General features: G+C 55.6%; 1 protein-coding gene across 1 annotated transcript in view; it reads right to left on the reverse strand.

The window, feature by feature from the left end:
* Window positions 1–11774, reverse strand: part of TBX4 (T-box transcription factor 4) — a 30216-nt gene extending 18442 nt beyond the window's left edge. The window contains exons 1-3 of the mRNA XM_027087290.1: window positions 11565–11774; window positions 7494–7691; window positions 6623–6717 (exon numbers count right to left, since the gene is read on the reverse strand). Of these exons, the coding sequence (XP_026943091.1) occupies window positions 6623–6717; window positions 7494–7688 (290 nt within the window). The 5' untranslated portion in view covers window positions 7689–7691; window positions 11565–11774. The remainder of the gene's footprint in view (window positions 1–6622; window positions 6718–7493; window positions 7692–11564) is intronic.
* Between the last annotated feature and the right edge of the window lie 226 nt (window positions 11775–12000).

Raw genomic sequence — 12000 nt, forward strand, 5'->3', positions numbered from 1 at the left:
CCTACAGCAAGCCCAGGCCAGGACCCTGAGGTGGAGGGTGCCCCAGCACGTGCACCCTCTCACGCTGGAGGGCAGGCCCATGAGTGCTGCGGTGGGCCAGGGGTGCGGGAGCTGTGTGACCATGTGTGTGCACGAGCACATGTGCTTGCGTACACGGTGGAGTGCGCGTGTGTGCGGCTGGAGAGAGGAGGGCAGTTCTAGCGGCAAGTCTAGGGACTCATAAACCGTGTGGAAGAATTTGTCTCAGATGTCAATTGAAAGCGTTTTCAAATGTCCACCCAACCCCCTCCCCAGGAACCCAATGCTGCCTCCTGCTTACCAGCCCCCTGCCCAGCCGGCCCTGGGGCACAGCTGGAGCCTGCACCACCCACTTCCTGGCCCAGCCTCTCTCCAGGTGGGCCTAAGGCTGAAGGAGAGGGAGGCAGCAGTTTGCTCAGCTCCCGCCTCCCTGGGGGAAGACCAAGAACCCCGTCCCCTGCAGGCTATCATTTTGTAACTGCTACAGAAACAGCCACAGAGTGGGGCAGCCCTGGCTGGGCTTAGGGTTGGCCTGGTACCAGTGCCCTGCACTCAGCCTGCTTCTCCTATAATCACTGCAGGTGGTGACAGCAGAGGGCAGGTATAGCTTTCCCCCGCTCCCCCCAGCCAGCGTCCACAAAGGGGGCCAGGAGAAAACTGCTCGCTGCCACTTCAACGGTCTTCATAACCTAGGCTGAGAGGGGGGTACGGGGTCCTGCCCTTGCCCTTCTACCCGCTACTGTACTTCACCTCAGCAGCTCAGGAGGCCAGGCGGACATGACTAGTGCTTTGGAGAAGGCTGGCAAGGAGCTGTCCTCGGCCCCCCAAGGCATGGGGCTGGTGTCCCGTGATCTGGCCTCTCCTGGAAGCTGACCGTGGACCAGATTCCTGACAGATAACAGCCTCCAGGAGGTTTTAAGGAAGTTGGGGCAGGGAAGGAAGGTGTCTCCTAGCCACTGCCCTGCCTTTCCCTCTTCCTAGGGCAACTGCCCTCAGAAATCAGGAGGGACGATGAGATCTGTGGTTTGAATGGGGAGCTCAAAAGTCCTCTGTTCCGGGCTGAGCTGGCCTGAGCTGGCCAGGTGAGCACCGCTGCCTTCATGGAGACAGGTGTCTCCGTCTCTGTTAGCGTCCAGTTTGGTGGCCGCTTCTGGGCCATGGAGAACACACCCAGTGGGGACCCTGGGCACTATCATTTCCCCACCTAGCGGGCTCCAGAGGATGAAGGTCCTGCCTGGTGTGCGGGAAAGGCTACGTGTGCAGCTGAGGGCAACTGCCCTTGGTTCCAGAGGGTCCAAGGTTGGAGCCGAGAGGCCTGGCATGGGAGTGTTCACCAGGAGGGCAGGCCTCAGGAAGCTGAACTGGGAGCTGTGGCTTCCTCTGGGCTCACCCTGCCCTGTAAAGGTCTTCTCTATTGAAACAGATGAAACCATAGAGTGAACTGTAAATTGCTTCTGTGATTTAGGACCAAAAGAAAATGTACCTGAAAACCATCACCTATGGGGGCGGGGGGCGGAAGTGAACACCTCAGTGGGACAGGGAGGGAGGGCCAAGCAGGGAAGTAGTGACTGCGCAGCCCGTACCCCACTCAGCCCTGCCACCGGCCAGCGCTGGTGACTGTGAAGCCCTGGCTCCCTGTCCTCAACACCCGGCAGCCACCCAGACCCCTGCTCGGTGCGCCCCTCCGCACCCCTTCCCCGTGCCCTGCGTGCCTTCTCTCTGCGGCCCTGGCGCCCTCTCCCGGCTCTTGTTCCCCGCCCGCCTCGGACTCCTGGTCCGCAGGCATCTGGGGCGCTCCCGGCCCCCGCGGAAACTGCTCCGCCAGGGAATAAACAAGCCGCCTGCCCCGCCGGCCCCGGGAGGAGATGAAAGCCGGGGGGGTCTCTCCTCTGATCATGAAACAGGCTCTGAAAGGGTGCGGGCGTGGGGCCTTATCTACTTCATACTCGGAAATGGTTTTAGAATGAACTGCTAAGATAAGCTTCCTTGGACGTTTCTCGGTGTTGGAGGCTTGCGGGGCGCCGGGCAAGGGTTTGGGGCATTTTGATTTTGGCAACAAACCCGTAAAGACGCACTGAGAGAGAGGCCAAGTAAGTTTCAACTGGGCTCAGAGAGCCGCGGGGCGCCCGGTCCCGGGCCAAGGTGCTGACCTATTCACTCCCCACCAATCCATGGGGGCGGGGGGCAGGAAAGAACGAACCGAGGGGACCCACCAGATTCTCTCCAGTTAGCAGAGCCCCTCCAACCCCAAATCCACCACACCCCCGGCTTCCTCAGGGGGATCCGGAACCCCAGGAGCGGCGATATGTGCCTTCCCTGAAATGTAGGTGCAAAACCAAATCGAAGGGGTGAGAAGTCTGGAGAGGGGATTCGAGGTCGGGAGAGGCGGTGACTGGGAGGGCAGACAAGAGGGATTCTGGGGGCCGGTAACGTGCTGTTTCTTTATCTGGGTGGTGCTAACACCAGTGTGTTCATTTTGTGAAAGTCTGTAGAGCTGTACGATCAAGATTTGTTCACTTTTCTGCAGAAAGGTTCCACTTCAATAAAATTGATATTAAAAAATTATATGTGTGTGTGTATATATCATAAATACGTGTACATAAACACATACAGAGGCCCGTGGAGGCCAGAGTTTGAAAGGAAAGGGATGCAGGAAAGGGTAGGGGTCCACAGAAAACCCCATCCATTTTCTATCCCTAGTGTCTTGGGGTCTTAAAGAAGAATTCTGGGTGTGTTGGAAAGAGGCCAGGGCCTAGCAACTAAGGCTAAGTTTGGGGGTGGGAGGTAGGGGTGCCGTCTCTACTGAGACCAAAGCTTTTGTGGCCAAATGGTTTCTGAGAGCAATGACAGAGCTACGTAATTTATTTCCACTTTACACACACACAGAGTTTTCTACTTCACTCAAAGCATTTTTGAGAAATACTTTCCCTGAGGTGGGGGGCAGGAGAGAGGGTGTGTGGAATGGATGCTGTTTTGGAAGGCCAGTTGCTTCTCTCAGATTTTTTTGAAGACACTTCCTTCTGATAGACTTTTGCTTTCAGAAAATACTTTAGAAAGAGATCAAAGCACTCTCTCCCCAACCCACTTTCCCAGTGTCTTCAACCCTTACTTCTCTTATCACCCACGCCACTGGGCTCTGACGCTCTGTATACAGAGCAAGGGCAACTGGCTTTGAAGCCCCGGATTAAGCCCGGCCAAATCCTTGCCTCAGAATAACAAACAATACAGGTTCAACAGGAGTTCTCATCAGTAGTTCATTTTTCAAACACAAATTCACTGTCACTAACACAAGCAACATTGAACTCAACAGGCTATGAAGGCTGATAGTGGAGATTTATCTGGTGGCAAAACCATGACCTAGGAGTAGAGCAGTCAGACGGTTAGGAAATTTTCATACTGGGGAGGTTTATATTTAAATTTTGTAGAGCTCACTTTTATCTGTGTTTGGGAGAAAATGCAGTTTCTCACATGTATCAAGCTTGGCGGGGATGTGAGGAAGCAGAGAGGGCTCTGTTCTCTGCAGTTAAGGGCATAAACTCTCTGGGTGCAGGGGCCTAAGAGAGACAGAGACTGGCTAGGGAAGGCTGTGGCCCCATTATATACCTGACATCGGGGGACCCCGAGCGTTCAGAAATTGATGGCTTGAACTGCGGCTGGCATGTTAGTCACCAGCTCAAGTTGTTTGAGAATTCAAAATCACTATCCAATGAAGGGGACCCTTTTTTCCTTTGGCCTTCAGCTCTTCGGGGCTTAAGGCAGAGGCTTGTGACTAAGGACTCATACTGGCTTGAGAACATTCGGGCTCCTTTTCTCCAGCCCCCGCCCCCCCCCCACCCCACCATGCCTCCACGGGCCAACCAGAGAGCAATCACGCCCCTAACCAGCCAGGGTCCCTAGGGCAGAGCAGCAACTCCACCTTGCGCAGGTCCCCATAAACAAGCAGTCAAGGGAATTTCTCAGTTAGGGGCTTGTTCTGGGGGGAGGGGCATCATTGCTTGGCTTGCATAGACCTGGCAGCTGCCTAACTCTGCTTCTATGGGCAAGGGCCAAATGCCCTCCCTTCTCAGGGGTTGGGTTTATGTTCTCTTGGTTCTCCTCCAGCTCAAGCGGTCTAGGAATCTATGATTCAAGGTTCAGGAGAAATGTCTAGGCCATCTGCTGAGAAATAGAAGTGTCCCAGGAAGTTGATGGTAGAGACACAAAGAAGAGGACGGGGAGAGGCATTGGACAGGACGCTGAAGGGCCACAAGCCCGAGCAAAGCACAGTGCATTCCAAGGCTGCCATGGGAAGGAGGCAGCGGGGAGGAGGGGGACACGGGGTCAGAGCGGTGAAAGGGGTCTCTGAAGCCAGTGGGCAGCTACGCAGGAGAAAAAGGGTGTGTGAGGACCGTGCAGGCAGGGGATAAGGCTAGTGATTTTCCTAAGGACTAGACCTGGTGCAAGGATAACTTTCTGCCAGGGAAAGACTGTGATGAATCCCTAATGGGCCACCATCGTCTTGGTCATTTAAAAATTATTATCATCATTCCCTGAGGCCTGCCTCTAAGCCTCTAGGGATGTGCCTCTTCTGTCACTAGGATCAGGCACAAATATCTGCCCGAAGCCCGTCACCTCTGGAAATGTGTGTGTGTGTGTGCGCGCGCATGTGTGCGCTCGCGTATGTGTGTTGGGGAAGGGAGGGAGGAGGACCCATGCAGGTGCAGGAAACCCCACTGAGGAGAATCACAAATGCCTTGTTTAAAATGGCAGGGGCCACACATGCCTAAAGAACATGCTGGTTCATTTTCAAGAGACAAGGTTAGTTCCGCTGCCTCAAGATGGAAGTTCTGGATCCTTCTCTTCTTTTCTTCTCTACATCCCAGCAGTAACAAGAAATAAATCCCCTCTTCACACCTATAATCCGCTCAACAATTTACCAAGCACTGCTCATAGGGTCCCTGGTTTGAGTCTCACAGTAACTGAAAAAGGAAGGATGGCAGGTAGGTCTGCAGTCACCATCCTGTTTTACCTGACACCTCTGAGCCACAGGAAGCTTGGGGACTAGGCCAAGTGCACACAACTAGGCAGAGGCAGGCCTTGTGACACCTGATCCCCACTGTCCTCAACGACCATTCCCCCACCAGGTTCCCCAGTGCATCCCGGGTTCCCCATCCCCAAAATGCAGCAAACTCCAGTCCAGACATTTCCTTGTTCCTTCCCCGATAGAGGCCCTGGGTGGCCCTGCCACCTCCCTGACTTAGGCAAGAGGGCAGCCGAGTGCCCAGACCCCCTCCCCCAACAAAACAAAGGAAAATTTGCAAGGCCTCTCAGTAAGCAGACTGGAAGGACCCAGCAAACTGCCAGCTTTTTGTTTCCTCTGACCCATCATTCCCTAAGCAGTTCAGCAGAGCTCTCTAAAAAGTAGAACAAAACGCTGAGTAAATGCCAGACATTTCTCTAATTATGATGAACAGTATTCGCTAGCATTTATTGTGTGCTTACATGTGCCAGGAGCTGTGCTAAGGGCTTTACATGCAACTGTATAAAGAAAAACCTATTATTTTACAGATGGACATGAGGAAAGGGCATAGACTCTAAAGTACCTGGCCTGAGGGTGGCACAGATGGAAGCAGGTGAGCGGAACGGGTAGCCTGCCCCCACCCCAGGTCTGACTCCCCCTCCCCGGCCCTTGAAGCTTCACCACCTTATTCCTCAGAAAACCCAACTACGGGTCCAGTGTCAGATAAAGGGACATTTTCACACCTAAACTGTACCCCGGGAACCAAAATCCAGTGTGAGTTTGTGGAGGAGGCAGAGTAGGGGGGAGAACGTTTCTGAACCTGAACCTTCCAGCTTCTCCATCTGCAGCCATCTCCCTTCACCTGGTAACCGCTCTCCTTCTGATTCCAACCCCACCCAGGGTGCACCGCCCCAGCGAATCTCTCCATCATGCCCCGTTCTGCATCTTCCTCCTCTTTCCCTCTCCTCCAGGCTCTCTCCCACAGACACCAGCACATTTTAAAGATGGTTCCACTTTATAAATCATCCCTCTCTGGCAGCCACCCGAGGGCTACTCCCCGAACAACACACACACAGGGCCCAACGGTGCCTTCCCCTTGGCCGAGGAGGGTGCTGGCAACTGGCGGAGCGGCGCCCGTGGGATGAGAGGCTTGGGGTTCGAGCTGCCCCGGGAAAAGCAATGGAAATAGGAAAACATGGTCCCATTACCCTTTCCTCAGTCTGTTGAGGGGCATCTCCGGGTCCCCAGTCAATACAATCCTGAGAAACCCAGCAGCTCCCCAAAAGGAGGAGGACAAAGCAGCCCCCCAGGGGCCAAAAGTGCTGGAGCGGGGACCTCCAGCAACGCGACCCTGTTTGCGTTTCATTTGCATATCACTGCCCCTCCCCTCCCTCCATCCCGTGCCTCTCGATTGTGGTGTAGCCCCCCGCGGGCTTCCGAGGTCAGTTCTGATGCTGTGGCGGGACTTGGAGCTAAGGCCAGAATGGCGAAGGGGACTCCAGTCGCCCCCTGGGCTGAAGACCGAGAGGACTGCTGAGGGAGCCCCTGGGGCTCCCCACTGCCCCCATCCGTCATCCCCACCCCCGAAGTAAAACCAGCGCTGACCTGCCCGCCTTGGTGATGATCATCTCGGTGCCCGCCTCGTGAAACTTCTTCCAGAGCTCCTTCTCATGCAGGCCCACCTTGATGTTCTCGATAGTCTAGGGATGGGAGAGAGGGGACTTGTGTCGCCCTGCTCACGGCTCCACGCGGAGCCATCAGAAAGGGGAACACAGACCCAAGGGACCATGCAGGACACTGCCAGCCCCAGGTGCCCACGCCTCGAGATGTCGTTTCAAAAAATTATTCTGTACCATTGGTGAATTTTTAAAAATTTAATCAGTGGCTGAAATCCCCTTCTTCGGAGCTGCATCTACAGACGGGCCCGCAGAGGACACACTAACCGACCGTGCCAGGGTAGATGACACACTCTTACACAAACATAAACACTGCACGTGGCCCGACATAGCCACAGGCTTGCGGGCAGATACACCAACACAGGATGGGCACACACACCCTCGGCCAGAGGCGCGCACCCGCAAACACCTCCTGCAGACCCGCACAGGCAGAGGGCGTGCACATGGTCACGGTGGTGTCCCCTCGGCCTCGGAGCTCGGCGGCGGCTCCCGCAAGCACCCGGCCAGGGGCTACTCACCCCGCCCGGTCCCAGGCTTTTGTCCCCGCCCTCTCAGGGTCGTCGGAGCTGGACTGTTTTCCTGGGCTCGCTCCGGCGCGGGCTCCCCTCCCCGGCCTGTCTCAGAGCAGCCTCAAGGGCTCGAGGTGGAGGAAGGACGAAGGGCAGAAGGCGAGCCCTGCCCAGGGGAGCGCGAACAGGCAGACAGTCCTGCCCGCAGTGGGGCGGTTGACAGACACAGGCGGCCCTGCAGACAAACGGACGCCCGACCTCCACCCGACGGCCTGCCCGTCCCGGCCCTACCTGCTCGGCGGCGGCAGCGGTGGCGATGTTGGCGCCGGGGCCCGGGGGGCTGCCAAGCGCGGCTCCGCTGAGGCCCGGCGCGGCCAGCGCGGGCTCGGGGGCGTTGGCGGCGTTGGCGGCGCTGGCCTCGCCGAGCACCGAGCCCGGGGCCCGGAAGGCCTCCTCGCTCTCCGACAGGCCCTTATCCTGCAGCATCTCCTGTGGGCACAGCACACGCGAGTCATATGCCCATGTCCACACGCGCCTGAGACCCGGCAGCCCTGGAGCCAAGCCGCGGGTGGCGGTGGGGGGTGCTTCGGGCACTGCTGGGAGGCCGCCCTGATGCACGTGGACCCCGCCCCCCTCCCGAGCTGGAGGAGGGAGAATAGCGGGGTCAGGACCGTCACCTCCTCCCTCTGGGTCTGGACCTGGGAGGGTTTGTGTGCGGTTCTAGGTCCTCCTGCCCTGGGTGTGGGGCTGTGTGACGAGTAGGTCTGGGGGAAGGACCGCCCTCTCAGCATTGCCCCAGCTGCACCCCCAGTGCCTCCTCCTGCTGGGCTCCAGTGGACCCTGGAGACTGAAGCCTGGGTCTTTTTCGTCTGTTCCTAATAACTGGGGTCCAGGCTCACTCTTGGCCCAGGGCAGCCAGGACACCTTCTGGGTAGGGAGGAGAGGAGAGTCAGCCCAGGAGGGCAGGGCCTGGGCTCCCAGGGCTCCACAGTGGCAGAGAGGGCCTTCGGCTGAGCGGCCTCTCAGGCTCCTGGTCACTCATCTGCCCAAACCCACTCCCTCAGACAGCAGTCAGGTAGAGGCTTCCTGAACCAAAGGTTTTCCTTCCTGTACGTTCCCACTCCCTCAGATGCCTGTGTGGCACCCACGCAGGCACCCACGTCCCCACACACAGACACAGCACCTTCTCATAGCCTACAAGTCACCCAAGTAGCCACATTTTCCTAGGGCCACTCTGATTCAGGCCCCGAACTCAGTCAGGGGCCACCCCAGCCTTGTCCTCACATGCACACTGGCTGGCTCACTCACTCACATTTTAGATTTTAGCTTCAAAGGGCTCTGCTTTGAGGCAAAGGACTCAGACCCTTCCCAGCTAAGGACCAGGCCAGTTGAGTCCAGTTGACAGGCACAGCCTAGTCCTGCCCAAGGGCACAGCTACCCTTCCCCAAGCGACTAGGACTATTCACACGCCTGCTCATGTGCCTGCTTCCTTCTGGAAGCTGGTCCTGGGATATCAGGATGAGAGTCCCGCCTGCAAGGACCTGCCTGTCCTGCCTCATCATGGGTGCAACCCTGCGTTATCCCTGCTTCTCCTTTCCACCTCCTAGCTCTTCTCCCTTCATGTGGATCTGGGCAAGTTCTGGGGAGGCTTTCTAAATGTCTGGCTGCCTTTCTTGCAGCTGAATGTTCCCTCTTTCTCCCTCTATCTTCTTTCTGTCCTCTCCTGGCTCTCCCTGGGCATTCCAAGGCCCAGGCCCCTCACCACTGGCCTCCCATCCCAGGCCTAGACATGGGCTCCCAGGGCCTCACAAAGTAAACAAGCCAAGTGCAACCGAGGAGATAAAAAGGGGCCGGGGCCAGTTGGGGCTGGGAAAATCCCATAAAGATAAGGCTGACAGGCGGGTCGGTCCTCCAGCCACAGGCACTGAGGAGGAAGACTCGCCGGGCATGGCCAATGCCAGCACCGGCCTTGGGCCACATGCGGGTTCCGGGGCCGAGCCTGGAAACCCAGGAGACCCCAGGCAAGGGGACATTGTGCAACGGGGGTAGTTGTGCGCTCTGGCCCAACGCGCTGGTTCCAACTATATCTGGGGTCAGCCGGGATGGGCACCCGCGATCCGCCGGTCCAGATGCTGCGGCCCGCGGGGCCAGGAGGAGCCGCCTGGCCTGATGCTGTCTTGGCCTCTAGGTCCTCTGCGGACACTTGTCACACCCGGAGCTGTGCAGCGGCTCCCCGCGACTTGCGCCGCGTGCTCTCAGTCCAGCCCGGTGCTGAGCACATCCGCGGCCGGCGTCCACTGACGCCAGTCCCGCCGCTCCCACGCGGGACAAGGGCTGCGTTGGGCTTTCATTCCCCAACTCGAGGTTCGCCTCTTCCTTTTCTCTCCGCCACGCAGCCACATCCCGACATCGCGAAGATTCGCCTTCGCTGGAGCTCCCCGCTCGTTCCTTTTTCTTCCCGCCCGGCACGGCCATCCCCGCTGTCCGGTCCCGTCGGACCCCGAGCCCCGGCGCGCTGGGACGCCAGTAGAGCGGGTCCCGCACCAGCCGGGGTGCGCGGCCCGCGCTCGCCCTTCTTCTGGAGCCCTCGGCGGACGCGGCCGGCCGGCTCCGCGCCCTGTGCGCTCGGGTCCGTCACTTTCAGTTGACTCGTTTTTTTAAGAACAGCATTTTTCTTTTCATTTCTAGATTACTGGTGATACTTTTCTCGCACTGGGGGAATTGTTAATTTTTTATACTATTTTAATTATCTCTATTATCAGAGTAGTATTCTGGTCAATTCAATAACATTAAGACTACTTATTCTATCACACAAGCTATTAGTACATGTTATTTTTAATACTGTATGGTTTAAGTACTGGTTTGATTTGTTAATTCATCATTATCAAATATGTTGTTATTGCTTTCCTGTCACTGCTCCATCATTCTAGGGCCTCCTGGCACATTCGTAATACTATTACTAAAACCTAGGCAATTATTAAATATAGTCTTCCAATAGGTCATGTTAATCTCTCATTATTTTTATTTTTACTCTGTATCCCTGAAATGTTTCCGTGCTGCCTCCTCAGTCTCTGTTTGTACTTTGTCACAGTTTCAGTAATTTATTTACCATAACGTAGTATTATTGTTCTCAATATTCACATTCATTTCCTTCATGTCCTTATAATACTTCTCGTTATTTTACCATTATTTGTTTTGTTAGGATTGTTCATAATACTCCAGGTATTCTTCATCACATCGTTACAATATCTTGTTACTTTGTCATTATTTGTAATGTTATGGATCTTAATTCGCTACTTATTTTTCAATGCATCATTACTTCTTGTTACTTTGTCATAATTTGTAATATTGTTGTAGCTCTTAATACTCTGTTTTCTCATCACATTGGTACAATACTTATTACTCTACCATTATTTATAATGTTGTTGGGACTATTAAAACCTTGGTCATAAATTGTCGTATTACTCCAGTAATTCTTGTTGCTGTCTTTATTTATATTACTATTGCTCTTAAGATTTTGGTTAACATTTATTTTAATAATTCACTATAGTATCAATAATAAATTATATGATAGTATTCTGTCAATACTACTAATATTAGTATTTCCCTTATTAGTATTTTCATTGTTCACCTTTTTCCTAGTTTTATCATTTTTACACTATTACTATTTCTTATTCTATTGATTTTAATACAATAGTTCTTATCACATTGTTCCATCACTTTGTCTATGATTCTCTCAAATTTGTGATTACAATTTTCACTTGGTTTTGAGAGTGACTGTTATTTTATTGTTGTTTTAAAGTCCGAGTACTGTATTAGTTATGCCGCTTAGCCCTGCTTTTTGGGTAATTGCTCATATTTTGATAATTCTTGATCATGGATCATTATTTATATAGTATGCTCCTTGCTTTAATTTTGACGACCCTGTTGCATCAAAGGCACTGTAGTCCAGTGTTCTGATCACGAACATTTCCACATCGATATTCGCCAAGTACCTGGGCCCTCCTCCTTGGCCTTTCTTATTCTTCAAACACCAATTTCAAGGCCACCGCTCCACTTGTCTCGTCCTAACCTTGTTCCTTTGGCGCTGGCGCTGTCGTTTCTATGTTCTTGGGCCCTTAGACCCAATTCGTCCGGTTACTAGGAGGAGAGAAGGGCTCGAGCTCCGACCGCTGGGAGTCGGGCGAGGCGGCAGCCGGATTAGAAACTCTTCTCGCCGCCCTCTTGCCGCCTTGACTGTCCCCGAGGTTCTTACCCAGGTCCTGTTACTCTCCCCCTTTCCAGCTCATCCTCCCTGGTTTCGGGGTTGCCCCTCTCCCGCACTCCCGACTCACCCCCACCCACGCCGGGACCCTCACTCACCCTAACTGCGCTGCCGCATGCGTTGGCGCCTGCGGCCCGAGGTCCGCTGCAGGCTCGGGTCCGAGGAGCCCGGGTCAGCCGGGACTCCGACTCGGGGCAGCTGGGTCAGGGTTCCGCTGCCCGCCGCGCCCTCGTGGCCGGACACATCCCGGTTCTGGAGCGGGCCCTTGATCTCCGAGGCTGCACTTTGGGGCCTCAGCTCCCTCCTCCTCCCTCCCTCCCTCCCTCCGGGGCCGCACCCCCCTCCCCGCGCTGACGTCGCTGCTGTCAATCAGTCCGCGCCCGCCGCCCCCCGGGGAGGGGGCTCGAGGGTCCCCTGGCTCCATGGTCCGGGGACCCCGAGCTCGGAGTGGGCTGCCGCTCCACCAGCGCGCGGCCCGGTGCCCTCTCCGCGGCCCTCGGGCCCCGCCGGCCGGCTCGGGGTGGGAGCCCGCAT

This window comes from Aethalodelphis obliquidens, unplaced genomic scaffold (genome assembly GCF_003676395.1).
Source record: "Aethalodelphis obliquidens isolate GAN/ISIS:26980383/991018 unplaced genomic scaffold, ASM367639v1 scaffold58, whole genome shotgun sequence".
In the NCBI taxonomy this organism is placed as follows: Eukaryota; Metazoa; Chordata; class Mammalia; order Artiodactyla; family Delphinidae; genus Aethalodelphis; species Aethalodelphis obliquidens.